At 45.1% G+C, this 23,886-nt stretch overlaps 1 protein-coding gene across 1 annotated transcript in view; it reads right to left on the bottom strand.

The window, feature by feature from the left end:
- Myo3b (myosin IIIB) overlaps positions 1-23,886 on the bottom strand; it is a 314,924-nt gene that overhangs the window by 64,711 nt on the left and 226,327 nt on the right. Inside the window, exons 29-30 of the mRNA XM_005065170.4 lie at positions 11,962-12,046; positions 11,006-11,102 (exon numbers count right to left, since the gene is read on the bottom strand). Of these exons, the coding sequence (XP_005065227.1) occupies positions 11,006-11,102; positions 11,962-12,046 (182 nt within the window). The remainder of the gene's footprint in view (positions 1-11,005; positions 11,103-11,961; positions 12,047-23,886) is intronic.

The raw sequence follows: 23,886 nt of genomic DNA, 5'->3' as shown, positions 1-23,886 counted from the left end.
TTCTTCTTTCAGTTCTACCTATTTGTATTTTAGTGAAGGAAAATGTCAAACTTCAATACATAGTTATGACATCTTTGAGGGTACTGTGACTCATGAGGCTCATAAAATAAAAAACAAGTTAGCATCTAAGTTCAGATCATCTTTAATGAGAACCAGAGAAAATCAGTTTCCAAGGACAACAGCAACTCTAATTTATATTGTGCACAAACTGGCATATAAAAGTGACTGCAAGAGCATTAGCCCCATTTTGTAAAGAGCTCAAAGTAAAATGGAAATGATCTTATCTCAATTTTTTATTTTTTGGTTTTTACAAGACAGGGTTTCTCTGTATTGTTTCGGAGGCTATCGGTCCAGCCTGGTCTCGAACTCACAGAGATCCGCCTGCCTCTGCCTCCCGAGTGCTGGGATTAAAGGCGTGCGCCACCACCGCCCGGCTCTTATCTCAATTTTTACATTCCAACTTTGAGTGTATAATTTCACTAAGAATTCTCCCCCTCTGTTAGGCATGGAAACGTAAATCACTGTAAAGCAATCTTTTTTGTTAAAAGGAGTAAAAGTGATGAAGAAACTCAACATTTCTGTGTTTTGCAGAAGAGTCCCAAGGTAAGGCTGGTTATAGTGGGGCACACCTTCAATCCCTGGGGATTTCTGTGAATCCAAGCCTGATCTGGTCTACACAGTAAGCGTCAGGCCAGTCAGGGCTTTACAGGGAGACTGACACATTAACGACACAACTCTTGTGTCTAAGGCTCAAGAGACATCTTGGAAAGGAGAGCAGAAAGATTATAAGAGCCAGAGACCAGGACATCTACTATAAGATTGTGTCTCCTAGAAATGACAGTGAAGCGTCACCCATAATACCTCAGCCCCAGTTAAATATTTTCCTTTATGAGAATTGCTACATGGTCATGGTGTCTCTTCATAGCAGAACACTGGCTAAGACGTGATATAAAACAAGAAAACTTTTGAAATCATCCAGACGACCACTCTTCAGAGTGCAACGGTAGACAGACATTGGGATCAATACTCAGAACTGTCTGGGTAAGCAAAACTTCTCTATAGTAATCATTGGCACCTCCTGTAGGGCAGCAGTTCTTTGCAGGCACACATGGATGAGTTAGAAGGCTATCTGTCTTAATCCTCTTTTACACAGGAGCAAGAATGTGATGTGAAGTTTTCCCACGCCTTCTCACAGCATAAGTAAAAACTGCTTGATGAGTTGGGGACTTCCCTCACAGCCTGAATGAAAGGATGCAAACCTGGAGTGAAGAATGAGCAGCCTACACGAGATGAGGAGTGTCCCTGCCAAAGGGCAATCCAGGTTGAAGATTAGAAGACGGAGTATGCCTGTCTGAGCGGAACTGTTCAGGGCATGTGCAGTGAGGAACCAGAAGGAAAACTCTGTAAAAACCGATCCTTGGATAGTCTGTCCTTGACAGACACCCCAAACATTCAGGTCCCCTGGAATGAGCCAGTGTGGAAACTTTCCTTGGAAAATGAATCCATTAAGAGCAGAAACAAACCCAGAGCTCTCTGCTCTTATCTGATGTCTTACAAATGTAGAGTCTGATATTTAAGGGGGAAGTGTGCCCGCTGGGAGATCCAGCCATTGTGTCCTGGCTTACAACCGACTCCTTTGAAATTAAGAGCTCTGAGCTTCTCAGCATTTGGTTCTCAGATCCTTCTGAATTTGTTCTTTAATGCTTAGCGAAGACACCTGGCACAGACCTAATGAAAAGGGATATCATTTTTTCTTGTCTTTAAAAGATGAGGCTTTGGGAAAACTGAGTCTTTGTTTTGAGTTCAGAGGCTGTAGACGGACTGCGCTCATGGCTAAGCACCCTCAGACCTTTCCAGATGGTGATGAGAGAAAATGGGGGCTGAGTCAGTGGGACTCTGACTCCTCTGCCCACTGTTTAGGTGGATTAATGACGCACAGACATCCTCAGTTACACAAGCTGCCTGGCACGGAAAATACCAGCCAACTTCTCCTGTGTGCTGCTTCTGTACAGTACAGGTTCAAAGTGACAGCCCTCTAGACCCGTGGAGCTGAGGGAACCAAGTGGAGTTTCAGCACCTGAATAAGACTTGACCATTTCAGTGGCATAAAGGAGACACAGACCTTTCAAAAGTGGCTCCCACTGGAGCAAGAAATGGCCAGTGGGAGTAATCAAATGTGACTGGGTCTAGAGTCTGGCCTCACAGTGAGCTCAGATCTGGAATCTTGGTTTTGAAGGACAAGCGGCGTTGGAATCCTCTTACTCCACCAGGGCATCACACATGAACAGAGAGTCTCGCATAAGAAAAGGATTAAAGATCAGTGAGAGACCATAAACAGGGAGGGTATGGTAGAGGGGCTAGTCGGGGGAGCTGGGAGCCCTGCTCAGTTAAACACCACTTAACCTGAACACAGATGCTCCAGTGATGTTGGCTGGGAGAAAAATCACAGATTTCTTTCCTAGCCATTATTTATTACGGCTTCCTCCCTAATCATCACTCTAACTACATCCATAGACTCACAGCTCAATAAGAAATACATCTATTCTTGTTTAAACAAACAGCTATGCTAGTTTAAACCCAACAGCAGTCCAAACTCAACGCCTGAACCAAGCAACACTGTCCCTTCTACACCACTTCATGCCCTTTATTTTGTTTTTGTGCCTTGGAGCCAAATTTAGGTCAGAATCCTTGAAACACTAAGTTCTGACCAATGAAGAAAGGAATGATACAACAACTTAGTTATAGTGGACTTCAGAGTGGACAGTTGACTATATTACTAGACAACCTTTTGAGGCTTCTGGAACCCTTCAGAAGGGTGTGGGCCAGAAGGACATCTCTATGGAGTCCTTTCTCCCCTTCCACCTTTAGGGTGTCCTAGGGATCCAACTCAGATCATCAGGCTTGTTAGACAAGCAGTTTTACCTGCTAAGCTATTTTGCTAGCCCCTATGAGGCAGTTTCTTAATGCTAATTGATGTGGGAAGGTCACTGTGGGCGGTGCCATCCTAGGGAGGTATGTCTGGGTTACATAAGAAAGCAGACTGAGCAAGCCAAGGGATAATAAACCAGCCTTTTAGTATTGGTGTAGAAAGTCATCTTATAGTAATGACAAACTAGATTCATTCCTGTTTATGATTAAATCTGTTTCTTGAGGACTGGGCTATACCTTACCTATAACCTTAGCTACAAATGGTTCTGCATTGCCTGTTCTAGGAAACAGCAACCATGCCTTTGTTTCAAAAAGTTATTATGAGCTGGGCGTTGGTGGTGCATGCCTTTAATCCCAGCACTCAGGAGGCAGAGGCAGGAGGATCTCTGTGAGTTCGAGGCCAGGCTGGACTGACAGCCTCCAAAACAATACAGAGAAACCCTGTCTCGTAAAACCAAAAAAAAAAAAAAAAGTTATTATGACCACCTTGTTATGATTGCCTTGTTATAACCACCTTGCTATGACTGCTTTGTAATGACCACCTTCTTACGACCACCTTCTCTATGATTGCCTTGTTATGACCACCTTGCAACCGTGGCTTTGTTTTAGGAGGTTGTGTGATCAACTTGTTATGACCAGCTTGTTATGATTGCCTTGTTATGACTACCTTGTATGATTACTTTGTGATGACTACCTTGCAACTGTCTTTGTTTTAGGAAGGTGTTATGATCAACTTGTTATGTTCTGCTTCTGTAACTCCACCTATTTGCCTGCTAAATCCCCCATTCAGAAACCCTCTACTCCTGAACTATAAAAACCCTTATCTTACCTGTGTCCAGTGCTGACTCTTGAACCCTGCCTTAAGGGAGAGACAGCCTGTGTACACAAAAAGCTTGCTTTAGCTAATTGTTTGGCCATGGTTTATTTGGCCATGGCCATGGATGGTAAATAACCAAGTGAAAAGATGTTCCAGTCTTCAGGTCATCAGGAAATTGCAAATTAAAACAATAACAGGATACCACTATACATTTAATAGATGGCTCAAATCCAAGGTATTGATGACATCAAACAATACTGGCAAAGAATTCAGGCCACAGGGACTCAAATGCATTGATTGTGGAAACAAAACAAGATTATAGTCACTTTGGAAGTAATTTGACAGCTTCTAACAACGCAAAGATGCTTGTGCCACATAATACAGTATTGGCCAAAATGAGTCAAAAACCTACCTCCATACCAAAGCATGCCCAAATGTCTGTAGTATCTCTATTAATAATTGTCCAAACCTGAAATAACTAAGGCCTCTCAACTGGGAAACAGACAAACAGACTGTGGTACACCCATACAGCAGAACAGTACTCACCAATCAAAACAAGCAAGCTATAGGGCCATGGTAAAACATAACACAGTCTCAGGTGAACATTGCTAAGTGAAAGAAACCAATCTAAAAAGGATGTGCACTGTGTTCTCATTGTATGACAGTCTGGAAAAATTAGAACAATGGAGACAATATATATATATGGTTGAGGAAGGACTAGGAGGTGTGGCCTTGTTAGAGGAAGTGTGTCATTGGAGCTGGGCTTTGAGGTTATAAAAGCCTAGTTAGCTCTCTCTGCCTGGTGCTTGTGGATCAGATGTGGGCTCAGCTACTGTTACAGCACCATCCCTGCCTGCCTGCTGCCATGCTCCCCAACATAATGGCCATGGACTCTAATCTTCTGGATCCATGAACACCAAATTAAATGCCTTCTTATATAAGTTGCCTTGGTTATGATGTTGTCACAGTAACAGAAACGTAACTAAAACTACATAGCAAGTCTCTCTTTCTCTCATACACACACACACACACACACACCCCAAAAGCAGAAAAAAGTATTATACCCAATTTCCAAAAACAAGCAGAAGTAAAATGAAAAACCATAATTCCATTTCCACCATGAAACCATTGTATGTTTGGTTTGAAAGTTGAGTTTAAAATGAAATAAGTAGGTGGCTAAGATTAAAAGGGCAGTCTATGTGCATTACTTAAGATAGGACCTTCATCCAGTAGCTGATGGAAGCAGAGGCAGACACCCACAGCTAAACACTGAGCTGAACTCCTGGAATCCAGTTGCAAAGAGGGAGGAGTGATAAGCAAAGGGGTCAAGACCAGACTGGAGAAACCCACAGAAACAGCTGACCTGAACAAAGGTGATAGCTGGGAAACCAGCATAGGACTGTTCCAGACCTCCTGAATGTGGATGTCTGTTTGGAGGTCTGAGCAGTCTATGGGGCCTCTGGTAGTGAATCAGTATTTATCCCCACTGTACAAATGGACTTTGCGAACTCATTCCACATAGAGGGATACTCTTTCAGCCTAGACACACGGGGGAGGGCCTAGGCCCTGCTCCAAATGATATGGCAGACTTTGAAGACCCCCCATGGAAGGCCTCACCCTCCCTGGGGAGCAGAAAGGGGATGAGATAGGGAGTCAGTGGAGAGCAGGGGAGGAGGGGAGGGAGAGGGAACTGGGATTGACATGTAAAACAAGCTTGTTTCTAATTTAAATTTAAAAATTATATGAAAAAAAGCAAGAAACAAAACAAAAAAGATATCCTGTAAGTTAAAATCAAAGTCTCCCTGGGCTCATTTCTCAGTCCTGCCATGGACATCAGTCCAGGAAGCTGAGGACACGGCACCACCTCGCAGCTGTGCTCCTGATGTCCTGGGTCAATGCCAGCACTTGGCAGTGACAGAAAGCACATCCTAACCTAACTCTCACAAGGGAGCACAGCCATGCCTGGTCAGGAACAATCTAGGCAGAAATGATATCATAGACTTTGCAATGAGTGTTTCTACAGGGCAGGGACAAGCTCAGATTGTGGAAGGCTTTAGGATTGTGGTGTTTTGAACAACCTCCATAGGTTCACATATTTGAATGCTTACTCCCTAGGGCATGGAACTGTTTGAAAGGATTAGAAGGATTAAGAGGTGTGGCCTTGTTGGAGGAGGAAGTGTGTCACTAGGGGTGGGCTTTGAGGTTTCCAAAAGCACTTGCCAGGCTTAGTTGCCCACCCCACCCCCTCTCTTGGCCTGCTGATCAGGATGTAGTTCTCAGCTACCATTCCAGTACCATGCTGACTGTCATGAGGATACGGGGCTAATCCCTCTGAAGCTGTAAGCAAACCCCCAATAAAATACTGTTTTTTTTTGTTTTGTTTTTAAAATGAGTTGCCTTGGTCATGGTGCCTCTTCATAGCGACCAAACTGTAACTAAGACAGAGTTTGTGCCTCTGCAGTGGTGACCTGGCAGATACTCTCCAGGACTTCCAGTTGCCTGCTGTCCGCTGATCACTTTCCCTCCAGCCTCCGCCACAGCCAGATTTCACTGTGGAACCTGGGTAGGGAGGTAGGCCTGGCCAGGTACGCAGACTCTGTCCCTTCTTCGTCCCTCACCTTCTCTTCAATGTAGGCCCATAAGAAACCCTTGCCTTTCAAAGAACGGGACAGAGGCCTAGGGTGATAGCAACTTCTGTGTGGAGCACTCTGTTGGAATTATATTGACAAAACACAGGCAAACAAACCTCTGCTAACACAGGATGCCTTGGGTGATCAGGAATGGGACTGTCACTCACTAACACTCAGTCTTCATGCTGACTGGTGTTCCTGGTGCCTGAATAGATTAGCAAAGGAATTCAGAACAATCTAATTGAAAGGAAGAATTTAGACAAAGTTGAGATCAGTTTGATATCAGTGGGTGATTGTTTTTTCTAGGGTTTCTTTTTAATTATATGTCACAAAACTACCAGGCGGCAAATCAGAAAAGTCGCCTATTGGAAACAAACAGCTAGGCGTTAGTGGTGCACGCCTTTAATCCCAGCACTCGGGAGGCAGAGGCAGGCGGATCTCTGTGAGTTCCAGGCCAGCCTGGTCTACAGAGTGAGTTCCAAGACAACCTCCAAAGCAATACAGAGAAACCCTGTCTTGAAAAAAAAAATCAAAAAAGCAAGCAAGCAAACAAACATCAGGTCTTTCAAAACAATTGGAAAATTGGTAACCCAAGATGGATTCTGGCACATAGAAATTGTTAATAGTAATTTTAAAAATAAACCTATGAATAAGTCAAGAGAAAAACAAATGCCTGAGAAATACATCTTTAAATAATAATAATCAGTTCAAGTTTATATATATTTAGGTTTAGAGTTCATATACAGGCCTATTAAGTGTTTCACTGATTGGATTAATTACGAATCAATGGCTACCTGCTTCTTTCTGAAGTCCTTGTCTATTTGGGCAATGTATAAAAGCACACATGGGCTAATTGGAGACAGTTCTTGGATCTTTAGCTAAGGGCCCTCTCCAAGTCCCATTTTTATAGACTGCTGTGATAGCTGCTGCACTTACTAGACTGCACTTACTAGACTCTAGACTGAGCACTTACAGTTTATTTCATGCCCCTGTCCCACCAGAGCCTCTTGGGAATAGTGGTGTCAGTCCCCAAGTCAGAAGGGAAAGTTGCTGGGCTCTGCTGTTTCCTTAAAAATGGTAAAGATCACAGTATTTCCTTTTGCCCCCCACAAAACCAGGTTAAAATAATAGATCAAAGACGGAGAATTACCAAGGCATGATGGTGCATAATCTAAGAATTTAGGAGGCAGAAGTAGGTGTATATCTATGAGTTGGAGGCCAGCCTGGGCTACATAGGGAGACCCAGTCTCAAAACAAAGCAAAAACAAGCAACAACAACAATAAAAGGAAACTACTTGCATCGTAGCAACTTGCTTACAAGTGTGTTTTCATTAGTTACTTTACTCCTTGCTGTGACTGACACCTGGTAAGAGCATGTTGGGGAAGGAAGGTAGGAGCACCTTGAGGATGAGAGGTAGGAGCATCTTGAAGGAGGAAGGAAGGTAGGAACATCTTGAGGAAGGGTAGGAGCATCTTGAGGAAGGAGGAGTTTATTTTGGCTCACAATTTGAAGACATAGTTCTCTCCAATGGGGAAGGCATGGTAGCTGGCAAGTGAGTTGCCTGCTCACGTTGTGTTGTAGTCACTGTCAGGAAGCAGAGCAATACAAATGCTGATGCTCAGCTTGCTTTATCTTTCTTATTTAGCTCCAGCCAATGAACTGGTGATGCCCACACTCAGGATGACCTTGTCTCTTCAGTTAAAGCTTTCTGGAAATACCCTCTGACACACCTTAAGAGGTGTGTTTGCATGGCAATTCTAAATCTAGTCAAGTTGGCAATGAGCATTAGTCAACAAGATACTATATCTACATTGCAGAAGGCTTGAATTCTATTCCAACATTTTTTAACATCTAAGTCTTTTCTATGGCTTGCTTACTCATGTAGAGTTTCCTTTCCTTCTTGCTTCCATTATATTTCATCATAGCTTTAGATGCACCAGAAATCAGTTCAGAAACCTCCTCCAGGAGGCTGAGGATGTGGCTCAGTGATAAAGCCTAGGCAAGTGTGAAGTCCGGGTTTGAACCTCAGGATCCATAAACTGTGACCCCAGGGAGTCTGAAATGGACCACAGGTATGGAAACAGCTAGAAAACAAGGCAGGATGAGAGGAATACTACGCACAGAGTCAAAGGCCACAGAATAGGGGATCATCATCATGGGCCATGAAGAACACAGGGGATTCTGACATAGAGTAGAGGTGACAACACAAACCCATGGGAGAAAGAATACACTACACATGTCCACAGGAAAGAGAATAGCATAGGGACTCTGAACCACAGAGGGAGAAAGAGGCACCACTGAAAATCAGAGCTGAAAAGCGAATCCAGCTCAAGAGCATAGAGTGCCTTCGATGAAGTCAGAGCTGACTGGGGGGGGTGGCAGCTGGGGAAACACTGGAGAGTGGGGGAAGGGAATGTCGTGGGCAGAGTTACGCTTTAGAAATGCTCCTTAGACTTCTGTGCTTTAGAGTTGAAGGTGGGAGGCAGGAAGGAGCCAGGAAACCACTTAGGGTGGAAGCCATTTTTCTGAGTATACAGGCAAATGATAGTGACGGCAATTGACCCAAGATGCAGCTGTCTTCGTTGGAAGGAAAAGTACCAAAGAGCCATCTCTAAATGCCAAATTTACAGCTCCTTAGTAAGTGTGACTTTGGGGAGTGTCTTTCTAAAGACTAGAGAGATAATTGTAATTCAACAAGTCTCATTTGGTTAGAAATGCTGTACATGTTTACTCCTGAACGACTCCATCACAACTCAGTGCCTTACAGCAATGGCTGGATTTCTCCAGCAGCCACCCATGCTTGCGTACTTCTGTGGAAATGGCAGGTCCGCACAGCCCCTGAGCACCCCTTACCGTGAGCAGAGCTCTGTGTGATGCCCTTCAGCAGCACTGGCTCACTGGTCCCCATACAGACCCACACTCCTGCCTCCATGCCTTTCCTCCCCGCAGACTGTTTCTCCTTAAACTGTGAGCCAGAATGAATACCTTGTACCTTACGTTGCTCTCTGCCAAGAGTTTTGTTTGTTTGCTTGCTTTTCGCTTTGTTTTGTTTTCTGTTCTTGAGGCAGGGTTTCACCAGGTAGCCCTGGCTGGCCTGAGAACTTTCTATGTAGACCAAGTTGGCCTCGAACCCACAAAGCACTCAACTGACTAAGCTATGTCTACAGCTCAGGGACTGCATGTATCGTAACGTAGAACGTGGCCACATTCCTGAACACTGCCTGGCTGTGAGGAGATACTGCATCTGAAGATTTATTGCCCACTGCATCAGCCATGGTGAAGGCTCTGTACCCTGTCTGGTCACTAAGGGTACACGTGGGCTGAAAGAGAGGGCACATTCAACTGTATTTTCATTTCACATTACACTGCATTTTCACTGACTGGAAAACAGGTAAAGAAGAATTTTGGAGCAAGCTGAGAAATAACTACATCTCTCCTCAGCAAAACAGATCAGGTTGACACCAAGTCTGACACACATATTTGAAGTAGAGAGCTTCCTTTTTGGTATATGATTATTATTTTATCTTAAGCAAATGACATTTAAGTGAATGCTTGGCATCATGTATGTATATCTACCATGTGTGTGCCTAGTGCTCATGAAGGTCAGAAATTGTTATCAGATTCTTTGTAACTGGAATTATACGTGGTTGTGAGCAGGAATCAAACCTAGGTTTTTTAGAAGAACAATCAGTGTTCTTGACTGCTGAGCCGTCTCTCCAGCCCCAAGACTTCTTTCCTTGAACTAAGGATATATCTGTTCATAAATATTTTCTATAGTTATGTTCTGTGCTTTATCTTCCAGAAGCACTGATTATAGCTGCCCACAAGCCTGAAACCGAGTGCTATCATATACCATAGCAAGGAACTTGGAAACGGGACCAGAATTCATTGGCACCAAAGGCGTCTGTCTTTCGCTGGGTAAATGGCCTTGCTACCCAGGGTGCTGAAGTATTCTCCAAGTCCATATCCGTAGCTAAGCCAGGGATTTTCCCTTGGATGATGGACTCTGCTGCAACTTAGATGTTTCTTTCTTTTTGTTTTAACACAAGAAGCTTCGGAACAGTTTCTTTAATTTCAGGATTTTACAAGGGAAGTATGGTCCTTGGTATTCATCTAGGCACATGAGTAAGAGATAAACTGCTAGCACTTACATATGTACAAATGTATGTATTTTGGTTGTTTGATGCAGAGCCTTGATGCAGCCCAAGCTGGCCTCAGACTTGCTGTGTATCCAAGGCTGGTCCTGAATCCTGATCTTCTTGCCTCTGCTTCCTAAGTGGGATTGTACTACTATGCCCATCTTAAACTGCTATTTTTTGTTTGTTTTCAGAGACAGGGTTTCTCTGTGTAGCCCTTGCTGTCCTGGAACTCTCTTTGTAGATCAGGAGGGCCTCAAACACACAGAGCTCTGCCTGCCTCTGCCTCCTGAGTGCTTGGATTACAGGTTTGTACCACCACCAGGTGTAAATATGAATATTGCTCCCAGCTTTTATGGCTTCCTGTTGACATTACGTTGTCTTACTATCTAATTGGGTCCTGACTTCTAGACAGGCTTTCATAAACAACTCACTGGATCACACACCAGCATACAAATGGTGGAACCGCATGCATTCCAAATACCATCCTTACCAGGTTTGGGAGGGCCTTCACCGGGATTCAGTCTTTGGTGAGCTGGGCCAGTGTGACTCGTCCAAGGAGATGACACCTCAGTTCCAGCCACTGAGAGCTACCAAAAGATCCAGTGAGAGAAATGCCATTTTTATCCTCTGATGAAGTAGCCTCAAGGACATGCTTTCCATTAAACTAAGGGACCCAAGCTTGCCCCTGACTGGTGACATTTGTATGCTCCCTATGTCATATACAGAACTGAGTGACAGTCCTCTCCTGGGGCAATTAGGTGTCAAGCTGCAGTACCTTTACTTCATTCGTTTATCTCATCCTCTGTACCCAAAACCCTCCTCAATTACTTAGTTCAGGAGAGAAAACCAGCCACATGCTAATTCCCATCTTCACTTAGTTGTTATCCTTAGGAGAGAAACAAGAAAACGTATAGGAAGGTATTAATCTGCCTGCCATTCCTAAGCACATCAACCAAAGGATTTTGTTGTTTTAATCTTACATATGCTCAGCAGAGTTACTGGCAAAAACTGTACATTTTCTTCATTTCACCCTTTCAACATCAAATAGGAGGCAGCAAAAATTGGATCAGACTTCAAAGCCTGCTGTGGGCTCCAAGTCACTGAGAGACGCCTCCATTTCACATGCTGAATTCAAGCAGGGTATCAAAGTGCTACCAGGGAACCTCAGGTCCTCTCTCGGAGAGACTCCACCATCTGCAAAGGGGAGAACTCAGCAAACCACCTCGGGGAGCAGCCGGCGTTTATTCTCAGCAGAGAATTTCCAGGCTTTTGATTCTCTCTTCCCTGTACCTCCCTCTCTCTCCACTGAACCAAGGTTCTTTAGTTAGGCTTTTGTCTCAAAAACTTGAAAATATCACTAGAAGTTTCATGTTTGAATGGCTGGGCCAGGCAGTCACAGACAGGCTTCCATGCCCATGGACTGGACCAGACTGAAGGAAGTGTTACCTCAGCATCGGTGTGTCCAGCTGCCTTAAATGCATGTCCTGAGGCAACATCACAGCCTGTTGGGGAACTCTGGGCTTGTGGATGCCTAGAAGGACAACAACAACAATAATAATTTTTAAAAGGTTTGAAAATTACAATAAAACTTACAGGATTACTATTTTAAAAACAAAACATTGTTTTCCTCCAAAAACAGGTATGCAAACTTATTCCTTCAGCTTCTGTTGCATCCTGTGCCAGTCCTTGGTCAAAAGGATACTGTCCGTGTAAAGAAATGCACCTACCGGCATTGTCTCCATGTATTCCAACAGATCCACAGCCCACCGAAGCCCTGAAAACGGCCCCTTCAAAGTTGTGTGGGTTAGTGAGCAATGCCAGCTTCCCACAGGTTTCCAGTGCCAGGTTTGCCAAGCTGAGACAAGGCTGCACTTTCTACTGAGTGCATTTGCCACACTCCGTATTTAAGAGCTCCACATGCGTTCCATGGTCACACAAGCTTGGGAATGGCGGGTGGAGCATGGTGGAAGAGTGCCCTTCAACAGTCACAGTACACATGGACCTCTGAAGTGGAAGCCCGACTGACCACGGTGTCTGAAGTTACTAGACCAAGAACCTACCAACATCCAGTGAACTGTTAAATTTTCATAGGGAAAAAAAGCTTGGCACAATGGAGCCTGGTCAAAAGCACAAGGCAAGGTTGAGTTAGCATCTTTCAGCTAGGCTTGGAGGTACACGACTGCAATGCGCCTTCAGGGGGCAAAGGCAGGAGGGATGAGGCAAATTGGAAGTCAGCCAGGGATACATAGACCCTGCCTCAGATAGAAGCATTGGCCTGGGAAGGGAAATCTGTGTTCTGACCTTGCCTCCTGAGTATTCCCGGTATCTCACCACACACACACACACACACACACACACACACACACACACACACACACACACACACACACGCACGCACACACGCACACACACACGCACACACGTGGGTCCCAGCTTTCCTCAGCTATAAAGTGAGGGAACTGAGATAAGCTGGTCCTAAGGTTACCTCCAGAGCTAAATTTTACATCTCGTCCTCTAAACTGATTAACACATTCCAACACGTGTGGACCATTTGTGAATACATCTCAGAGGCAGTTATAAATAGCATACCCATCAAAAACACCTCAGGACCTGGGGAGCAGGGTCTGTCATTGTTTTAGCATCACATGCCTCCCACATGGAAGGTAAGGGACCCGAGTGGCTGCTCTCCACATTCTCTATCAGAGCCCATCTCAGTGCCTGGGACACAGGAAGTATTTAGTAAATGTTGGCATAAGTTGGGTAAATCCCAAAATGTATGGTCACACAGGTCAGTGAATTTAGATGAGCTAATTATTTACATTGCGTTTCTGGTTTTTAGAATGTTCTTAAATATTTAACACTCTTCACAATCACCCGAGCCAAGCACCTTCATTATACCTACACTATTGAAGCAATAAGGTTCAGAAAGGTAAGGATTTCCCCAGGCATCCTGGCCAATACCTAGCATTCTCTAGACATTGCTGACCCCATGTTCTTCTGGCTTCAAATCCTCTGCTCTCCCTTTGGCCCAGTCTGCCCTCAATGGAATCTGGCACTGGTTCAAGACACTCACTCTTATCTAGTCCAAGAAAAATCCCAGTGGTGTGGGACACTTAAGGTCGTGTGCCTTCTTATGTTCCTCCAAAATGCTAGTGAGCTTCAGGGAAAATCTAGAAGAGTGTGGCTAGGACTGCCCCTTCTCTGCTTCCTTCTCTTCCCAGAGCGGAAATCTGGGTGTCTTGAGCACTCCTCTAGCCCCGGGGCCTTTCCGAAGCCAAAGACCAATATAGATGCCGCTTGGTGCTCCCTGGAGCTAGCCAATCAAAGTACCCTTCCCCCTATAAGCCTCTGAAAGACTCTAAGGCACTTAATGCAACACTTACACTGTTACTTAACTTGAAAAAGGAGGAGCAGGGGAGGAAGTACTGTCCCCAGACAGATACATGGGTAAGCACTTGATTCAACAAAGTCAAGCAGATTTATTCCCAGAGACTCTGCACAATAAAATTCTGAGAGAAGAAAAGAAAGAATACCCTTCCCTAGATATTATCACCGGCCCCGACTCCCATATGTGGTGTAATGCACTGATGACAGAAATTCTTAGAAACGGTTCCAACGTGAATTTCTTTTCTTCAGTCTGCAGTGTGTGTGTGTGTGTGTGTGTGTGTGTGTGTGTGTGTGTGTGTGTGTATGTGTGTGTCCATGTGTGGGCATATATATATATTTGTGACTGCATGTATGTAGGTCCAAAGTTGATGTCAGGTATCTTCTTTTGCTTCCTGCTTTATGCTTGCCTAGAGCTTGCCAGTTTTGCCTAGTTTAGTTAGCCAGCCTGCCTAGAGCTCCTCTGTCTCTGCCTTCTGAGTGCTGGAATTACAAGTGTCTACCATACATGAGCTTTCATGCGGGTTCTGGAAATCTAAATTCCAGTCCTCATGCTTGCATGGCAAGTGCTTTACCCTCCAAGCCATCTTCCCCGTCACCACCTTGCTTTTTTTTTTTAAAAATGGGACATGTCAGGGTGGGGATTAAGCTTGGTTGGTAAAGTATTTGCTATGAGAGCATCGGGTCCTGAGTTTGGTCCAGGTGTGGATGTATGTGTGCACCTGTGATCTCAGTGCTATGAGAGTCTCAGGTTCTGAGTTTCATCCAGGTGTGGATGTATGTGTGCACCTGTGATCTCAGTGCTATGAGAGTCTCAGGTTCTGAGTTTCATCCAGGTGTGGGTGTACATGTGCACCTGTGATCTCAGTGCTATGAGAGTCTCAGGTTCTGAGTTTCATCCAGGTGTGGGTGTACATGTGCACCTGTGATCTCAGTGCTATGAGAGTCTCAGATTCTGAGTTTGGTCCAGGTGTGGATGTATGTGTGCACCTGTGATCTCAGTGCTATGAGAGCATCAGGTCCTGAGTTTGGTCCAGATGTGGATGTATGTGTGCACCTGTGATCTCAGTGCTATGAGAGTCTCAGGTTCTGAGTTTGGTCCAGGTGTGGATGTATGTGTGCACCTGTGATCTCAGTGCTATGAGAGTCTCAGGTTCTGAGTTTCATCCAGGTGTGGATGTATGTGTGCACCTGTGATCTCAGTGCTATGAGAGCATCAGGTCCTGAGTTTGGTCCAGGTGTGGATGTATGTGTGCACTTGTGATCTCAGTGCTAGCAAAACAGAGACTAGAGGATCCAGGGAGCTTGCTGTTCAGGTAAATTAGTAGTAAGCTCCAGGTTCAGTGGAAGACCTGCCTCAAAAAAATAAGGTGGATTGGAGACATGGAAACATGGAGATATAGACACTTGGAGACACAGAGACACAGCTCAGTGGTTTAGCACATTTTCTTCTCTGCCAGAGGCCCTGGTTTCAATTCCCAGCACCCACATGGTGGTTAAAATATCTTTAACTCTGGTTTCAAGGGGTTTAACATCCTCTTTGGGCTTCTGAATACATTAGGCATGCATGTGTTGCATATCCATCCATACAAGTAAAGAAATACACAATGAATAAATATATGTTTTTAAAAGATGGAAAAGAGGTTAAAGATCTCTGGTCTCTACGCATGCGCACACATGCACACATACAAGAACAGGCACATAAGCACACATTAACTAACTTAAAAGCACAAATGAATGGGACAGGCTAATTTTCTTTAGTAGTTTCACTGCTTTGGCTCCTTCATAGTGATTTCATTAGCTACTTTTGTTTCTTTCTTTTTCATGTGTTTATGCATGCCTTGCCTATTGCTGTGATAAAACATCTTAGATTGGATCCTAGTTTGGGCAATTAGGTGCAGAAAAACTGGGGAAGTTTATTATTAGATAAATAACAAGAGTATTCATTTTCAAAGTGTGATATTGGTTTGTTTCTTTTGCATGTTTACATGTATAGTGTTTGTGTACATGTGTATGCATGATTGTATGTGTATAGGTGTGTGTGTGTGTGTGTGTGTATGTGTGTAGGCCAGTGGTTCACAATGGGTGTCTTTCTTGACCATTCTTCACTTTATTTACTGAGGCAGGATCTCCCACGGAACCTGGAGCAGGCTAATTTGGTGAGTCTGGCCAGTCAGTTTGTTCCATGGGTCCCCTGTCTCTCTCTCTGCCTTCCTGCCTGGGTTTTATGTAGAGTTCTAGCAATTGAAATCCACCCTCATATTTGCACAGGAAGCCCCTTATCCACTTAGCCATCTCCCCAGTCCTGAGACACTGCTTTTCAAACTTACACACACACACACACACACACACACACACACACTGCTTTTTTTTTAAATAAACCTTCAATCTCTGTGAAGATTCACAAATCAATGACTTTGTCATCAAAGGGCTATGAAGCACCACCTTTACCACGCGTGTCCAGCACACCTGGGCCTCCCAGAAACATGACCAGTATCTCTTGCGGATGCCTCCAGGCTTCATGCAACCAGCACATTTAACTGTATGATCTAGCCAGAAAACCCCAGCCACCATTGAGAACCCTTCTAGAAAAACACTTTGGAAAAAACCAAACTCGGAGAGGCTGGCGTCTAATTCTCTCATGTGACGGATGAGGGGCAGTGCAGAGGCTGGCTCTCCGCATGTTCTCCTCAGACTGCCTGGCATCTTTTTTCTGCACGGAAGATGGTGGAGCCAGCTGGCTCTGTCACGCTGTACTGGTAGCACAGTGGGGAGTCACTGTGGGCTAGGGTCTGGGCCTGAGTTTCACACACTCTGAAATTCAATTTGTCAGTTCAATGAGGAATAATGGAAAGGGGGTAACGGAGTTGCACTAACCAAACTTAGGGAGTCGTATTTGAAAAGCAGGATGCTGGGGTGTGATTTTTACAAGGGGCAGCAAGTTGGATCAGATTCACTAGCTGGTCGATATATTCTGGAGACTAAGACACAGTAGAGTTGGAAAGGTGATCTTAGAGGGTAGGGCTCATCATCGGGCTTATCTGACAGCTCGTCTTTTCCTGTAGCAGGTTAGACCCTGTTACTGTCTTTTCCTAGACGAAAGTTGAGATCCACCAGGTGCCCACTGAGTCTCTTTCCTAGGCTTCATTTAAACTGCCTTCTTCATGTACTTTTTATTAATTCTGATTATGTTTTGGAAGTTACGTCTTACCTTGTATCAATTACAACTTACTGGCGCCTAGACAAATCGAGACCTGCATTAGTGTTGTACACTGGAAAGCATATGCTAATTCCAAGCAGAGAAGACTCTTAAACACAGGAGTATTTCTGTCCAGCTTGTTTCTCACATGGCAGCCCTGGGAGAAAAGTTACTCGACATAAATAGAAAACTGTCCCTGTCCCTTGATAACATGGGACCAAAGAAACTCTTAGTAGGAGATCAATTGCTTGTCCCCAAGGAGCAGCTGTCCAGCAACCTGGCAGACAAGGTGCTGCAGGCAGGTTCTATGAACAGAGTGGGCCTCTGTGACACTTGGGAGATAGATTTCAGATACACGCACCACACTGTTTTCTTTATGGAGCTGTTGGGAGGAGGCAATCCAGGGATAGAGTCCTGTGAGAATTCTGAGTGCCTCGAGAAAGCTCCAGGAAAATAAGACAAGAGTCTTGTGACCTCAGTTTCTTCAAAACACAGAATGTTCTTGGAATGTGTCTGCCTGCTCTTCCCAGGCACAGCGGATGTGAGCAAGTTTACCTCAGCTGTTGTTATTCATACGCCCCTGTGAGGAAACATGTCTTTGCTACCTGTGGCTTGTCCTTGTGATTAACACGTTACTCAGGTGACTCAACTCACAGTAGAAACTGTCTGATGCTCTGAATAACATTAGTTATTGCACGAGACTTTAGTCTGCCTCATTTTTAGGCCCTGCTCTCCCAGGTTCACAATGCCAACCAGAGCAGTAAACATTCATGCCCAAAGGTCAGGGGAAGACATCAATTGTCCTGCTCTACCATCCTTTCCCTTATGCCTTTGAGACAGCATCTCTCCTTGAACTTGTAGCTAGGCTGACTGCAAGTAAGCCCAGTGACCCTCATGCCTCTGGCCCTGAGAGTGCTGGAGATCCTGGCATGCAAAGCCACGCCTGACTTTTTATGTGTGTGCTGGCATGTGACCTCAGATCTTCATGCCTGCATAGCAAGCGCTCTTACCCATTTAACCATTTCTCCAGCTCCATTATTAGCTTTAAGAAGGAATAAAGACCTCTCCAAGGGCCAGGGGTATAATGTGGAGGGCACCCAGCATCCCTAGAACTGCCCCCACTCCTCCCTGATTTGTTCTATGTGGGTGGAGTTGCCTATTTTCACCACGTGTGCTCATTAGCTTTGAACGCACACAGTAGAAGGTGTTAAAATGTTTTTGTTTTGTTTTGTTTTGTTTTTGTTTTTCGAGACAGGGTTTCTCTGTATTGTTTTGGAGCCTGTCCCGGCTCTGTAGACCAGGCTGGCCTGGAACTCACAGAGATCCGTCTGCCTCTGCCTCCCGAGTGCTGGGATTAAAGGCATGCGCCACCAACACCCGGCGTTAAAATGTTTTTTAAAGCACAAGCTTATTTCATTCACCTCATAAGCATCTACATGCATGCATTAATGAATCTTTCATTACAAAAAAACAAAACATTAAGAGGTATAGAATGTTCATCACTCCCACCTCTAGAATGCACCCGTCAAGCCCCGGTGAGATCTCTCAGGTTGTGGTCACATTTTCTGCTTGTAAACGCTGCCACCTCTCATGCACACCCGGCTGTTGCTCCAGAATAAGCTATCCTGAGAAACCTTCCGTCTCCACCTCCAATCCCTGTGCCCTTTCAAGTCTTGGTAGAGCTGGAGGCCCCCTGCAGCATTTACAGCTGTACTGAATGAAGAACCATTGAGAACATGGCGCTGTGGATGATTTGCCTGGCCTCTCATTCAGATGAGCTGAAGATCTGAACCTCACCTGCTGAGGAAACCTGGTGGGGACCGGTCAAGGGGGAAGCACGAAGGACAGCAAGCACCATGATGTGGTTAGCCTTCATGGCCGATTTAATTAGATTAACCTAGGGCGTTAATGAGGTACCTCATCAATGGGTGTGCACTGGGGGTACGTTTCCAAAGATGAGTAGCTGAGAGAGACCTGCCCTGGATGTGGGTGGCAACATCCCCGTGAGTTCCAGACTGAATAAACAAAAGAAAAAAGAGAAAGCCTGAGAGATGCTAGTCCTCTCTCTCTGCTTCCTGGTCCACCAAGATGTAAGCACAGCATCCTGATCCTGCCACGGTGTTTCTGCTGGGATGGAGTGCATCTTCAGTCCAAATAAACCCTTCCTCCCTAAGGGCCTCTCTCTAGGTGATAGGTCACCGTGATGAGCAAAGTCACTAATACCAGAACCCCTTGCCTGGGAGCTATCAGCTTTTCCTATCGGAGAGTTCACCAGCTCTGGCGTTATTTCTTAGCTGAGAGACAGTTGTGAGCTAACTTATGAAAATATATCAGTGTCTTCTGATCAAAATAAATGACTAAGAGACTTAGCAGCAAAATATTTCCCATTCTCCACTGCCCCCCTTTTTTTCTGATTAAAGATTATTTTTCTGTGATGAAAAGTGATACATAGTCCCTTTGTACTGTCTCTTATACAGGTGCTGAAGGAGAAGATGATACATGTGAGGCTAACTTCACGCCTAGATAAAACTAGAACCGATGTATATCTTTTCAGGTGCTTTTGTACCTATTGAACATATTTTAAAAACTAGTGGTCCAGGACTACTTTTGGTCATGACATATAAGTATTTTAGCCTTCCTTTTATAATTTTGTGCATATTTTTATATAGTATAACTATATAATACCCACAGATGCAAAGATACATGCTTACCATCATATATATAGTTGTACAATGGCTCATGGAGTGACTACATAAGTGAATTGGATAACCATATTTTAAATATTAAATTGTGTCCAGTTCTCTCTTACACCATCATATTTATTGCTGTATACTGTTGCATTGACTGATGAGCACAAGTCAATTGAATAAACATATATATGTATATATAGTGTCCATTTCTTACATCATTAATAAGTGATCGCTGAGTACTTGGTGGATATGGTTCTGAGTTTTAATTTGTTTATATCCATGGGATAAATATTTGGTGTGAAGTTGTTGGCCCTAAGAGTAAGAAAACCCCCTTCCTACTCTAAGGGTTTAAACTACAATATCAGTTTATCCCTTAAAAAGTAACAAAACTTAACGTCTAGCCATAAATGTATGAAAGGCACTGTTTTCTAGATCTCCAACACTAGCTTTTATCAGTCTTTTTCATCTTCACACGCTTTTTCAGAAACTGGGGCTTTGGTATTTTTTCTCCCTGGCATTTATAAAGAGGAAAACATCGCCATGAACTTTCATATATGACATCATGAGACTACAAAGGGCATGCTAGAAGACGAAGGAACTTAACAAGGTGTGTTTGGAAAACAGGGACCCAGGAGGACTGCACCTTACAGAACTTGGCTTTTGTTTTTATCTTTCTCATTTGTTTTGGATAGCTCGGCGCCTTCAGTAAAAACAGTGAAACACCTCGTATCCCTCGTCAGTCAGTGTTGCTGCCAAAGGAGTTGCAAACGGTACTTAAATATGTGGGTATGAGATTGTTCTAAAATAGACTTGTTTTTTCTGTTTTAGAACATGGCTTAAGGACTCCTTCATCTGAAGGACTCCAAGAGCTAATAGATGTTTCATAGTCTACTGCTTTAAGTCAGTGCCAGTTAGGTTTGCAGGCCTACGCTAATTTCCTGAATCCCACTAGGCTTTTACAGATGGTCATACTTCTTCACCCTATTGCTTTTTCTCCAGCAGTGAGCATACAGTGTAAATTTACTAGCTCTTGCATTCTCTCTTTTCTCTCCTCCCCTCTCCCACTACTGTGCCACAGGCGGCTGTCATTGTAAAAAGCCTGGGGTGGGAGCAGAAGGTTTTCCCTCCTCCTGATGAAAAAGGTACCTTATTGGACAGGTGACACTCCACTGACAGCCACTCAGAAAGCTGTCTTGGACGGTTTATTGGCACTCCAGCCCTTGGCTTGGAAGAAGAATGGAATGGGAACAGTGACAAGGGGCTCTGCCACCTGTACGTATGCAGCACTGTCTGTCTGAGGGGCACAGTATGCAGCACTGTCTGTCTGAGGGGCACAGTCTGCAGCACTGTCTGTCTGTCTGAGGGGCACAGTCTGCAGCACTGTCTGTCTGTCTGAGGGGCACAGTCTGCAGCACTGTCTGTCTGTCTGAGGGGCACAGTCTGCAGCACTGTCTGTCTGAGGGGCACAGTCTGCAGCACTGTCTGTCTGAGGGGCACAGTCTGCAGCACTGTCTGTCTGTCTGAGGGGCACAGTCTGCAGCACTGTCTGTCTGAGGGGCACAGTCTGCAGCACTGTCTGTCTGAGGGCACAGTATGCAGCACTGTCTGTCTGTCTGAGGGGCACAGTATGCAGCACTGTCTGTCTGTCTGAGGGCACAGTCTGCAGCACTGTCTGTCTGAGGGGCACAGTATGCAGCACTGTCTGTCTGTCTGAGGGGCACAGTCTGCAGCACTGTCTGTCTGAGGGGCACAGTCTGCAGCACTGTCTGTCTGTCTGAGGGGCACAGTATGCAGCACTGTCTGTCTGTCTGAGGGGCACAGTATGCAGCACTGTCTGTCTGTCTGAGGGGCACAGTCTGCAGCACTGTCTGTCTGTCTGTGGGGCACAGTATGCAGCATTGTCTGTCTGAGGGGCACAGTCTGCAGCACTGTCTGTCTGAGGGCACAGTCTGCAGCACTGTCTGTCTGAGGGGCACAGTATGCAGCACTGTCTGTCTGTCTGAGGGGCACAGTCTGCAGCACTGTCTGTCTGTCTGTGGGGCACAGTATGCAGCATTGTCTGTCTGAGGGGCACAGTCTGCAGCACTGTCTGTCTGAGGGGCACAGTCTGCAGCACTGTCTGTCTGTCTGAGGGGCACAGTCTGCAGCACTGTCTGTCTGTCTGAGGGGCACAGTCTGCAGCACTGTCTGTCTGTCTGAGGGGCACAGTCTGCAGCACTGTCTGTCTGAGGGGCACAGTCTGCAGCACTGTCTGTCTGTCTGAGGGGCACAGTCTGCAGCACTGTCTGTCTGAGGGGCACAGTCTGCAGCACTGTCTGTCTGTCTGAGGGGCACAGTCTGCAGCACTGTCTGTCTGTCTGAGGGGCACAGTATGCAGCACTGTCTGTCTGTCTGAGGGGCACAGTCTGCAGCACTGTCTGTCTGAGGGGCACAGTCTGGCAGGACAGGCTGAACAAGGCTCCAAACAGCACCGGGGTGGGGGGAGGGTAGGGGTGGAGTCACCAGAGACCAAGGCAACAACAGAAGCAGCCTCCTTGTTGCCTGGGGAGTGCAGGGGACTTGGTGGGATCGCCATGTTCATCCTCAAACTACAGTTGATGATTTGGGTCCCTGAACATCTCGACTTCACAGACCAGGGAGAGGAGGCTGGGCTGTCTGTCTGAGTAAGCAGTACAGGTCAGAGCCAGGTGTAAACCAGGTATGGATGCCACAGAGCCTGCACTCTCTGTCCCCAGCGCTGTTTTCTTAGAGGATGTGTCAGTTAGTTGCACCATTATATCAGGGATCCTGATGACTGGCACCCGGTGCAATCAATATTGAGTGCTGGAAAATATTTGACAACAGGTTAAAAAAATCTCCACTATATCATAAGGTGCCCTTTAAGCTTTGATTGGCCTTTACACCTTGCTATCTATGGGCCAATATTAAGAAATGCACGCCATGCTGTGCTTAGGCTCTGACTTGGTGGCAAACTTTTTCTAGATTTTTATATGAGCAATACAAGCCCTTCAATAGCTTTCTAGACTCTGTCCGTCCATCCATCCATCCATCCATCCATCCATCCATCCATCCATCCATCTATCCATCCATCCATCTGTCCGTCCACAAACACCTTTCAATTAGTCTTCCACCATTCTAGGCATTGAGACAAAACAGTGAACAAGGGGCCTGAGATTCCTCTGTTGGGAACCCAATTCCCAGCAGAGGCAGGCAGCAATTGAAACAAAGAAACATTACAGAATGTTAAATAGCAGTGCGTGCCCAAGCAGAAAGTAAAAGCAGAGGGAGGCGACAGAAAGTATTCGAGGAGAGACGTCGAGTAGATGAAGTGGTCACAGGAAGTGACAGCGGAGTCAAGACCTTAGTAAACAAGCAGGAATGGGTAGCTTTGAATGCATTTCCCAAGATTCCTAAAGGGCAAAAGAGGCTTTTTATGGCAGGCAGAGCCAGAGGAGTGTGCAAGCACTTGGTAAAGCCTTGGGGGTACACTTCAGGATGCCTTCTTATGCTGTACACATGGTTCATAATTAGTTCCAAACTACTTGGGCTACAGTTGCCAGACAAAACACAGGATAGACAGCCAGTCGAATGTGAACTTCAGATAAGTACTGATTAATTCTTTAAGTACTTTGAATACTTCGTGTAACATGCTTATATGAAAAAGTATCTGCTGCTTTCATAAATGCCAAATGTAACTGGGCATCTTGTACTTCCATTTGCCAAAATGAAATCAACACCTCCATTTCATCATCAATAATATATAAATAAAAACCTTTGCTAAGCTGAGAGAAAATGATCACATCTGATCTGTGGTTTTCTTTAGGGGGGAGGAGACTATTGATTTTTAAAAGAATGAAATCAAAGATGTGCAGGGTCAGAAGTTAGAAACAAAACACGGATTTTAAGTAAAGTTTTGTTTCTCCTACTTAAGATGTACTCTTTACTGTTTTGGGGGAAGTTAGGGAAGCTCCCTTCCCCATCTCTCCAAACCCTGCTTGCTGCATCTCAGAAAGCCTGCCAGATGATGACTTCTCCCCAGGGATGCTCAAGACCACTCCCAAAGGGTATTTGAACTGCCCCCCAGAAAACAGACATGTG

This window comes from Mesocricetus auratus, unplaced genomic scaffold, assembly GCF_017639785.1.
Source record: "Mesocricetus auratus isolate SY011 unplaced genomic scaffold, BCM_Maur_2.0 Super-Scaffold_100004, whole genome shotgun sequence".
Classification (NCBI taxonomy): Eukaryota; Metazoa; Chordata; class Mammalia; order Rodentia; family Cricetidae; genus Mesocricetus; species Mesocricetus auratus.
Note: the sequence above shows the minus strand (reverse complement) of the source record. Positions and strands in the feature narration are given on the sequence as shown.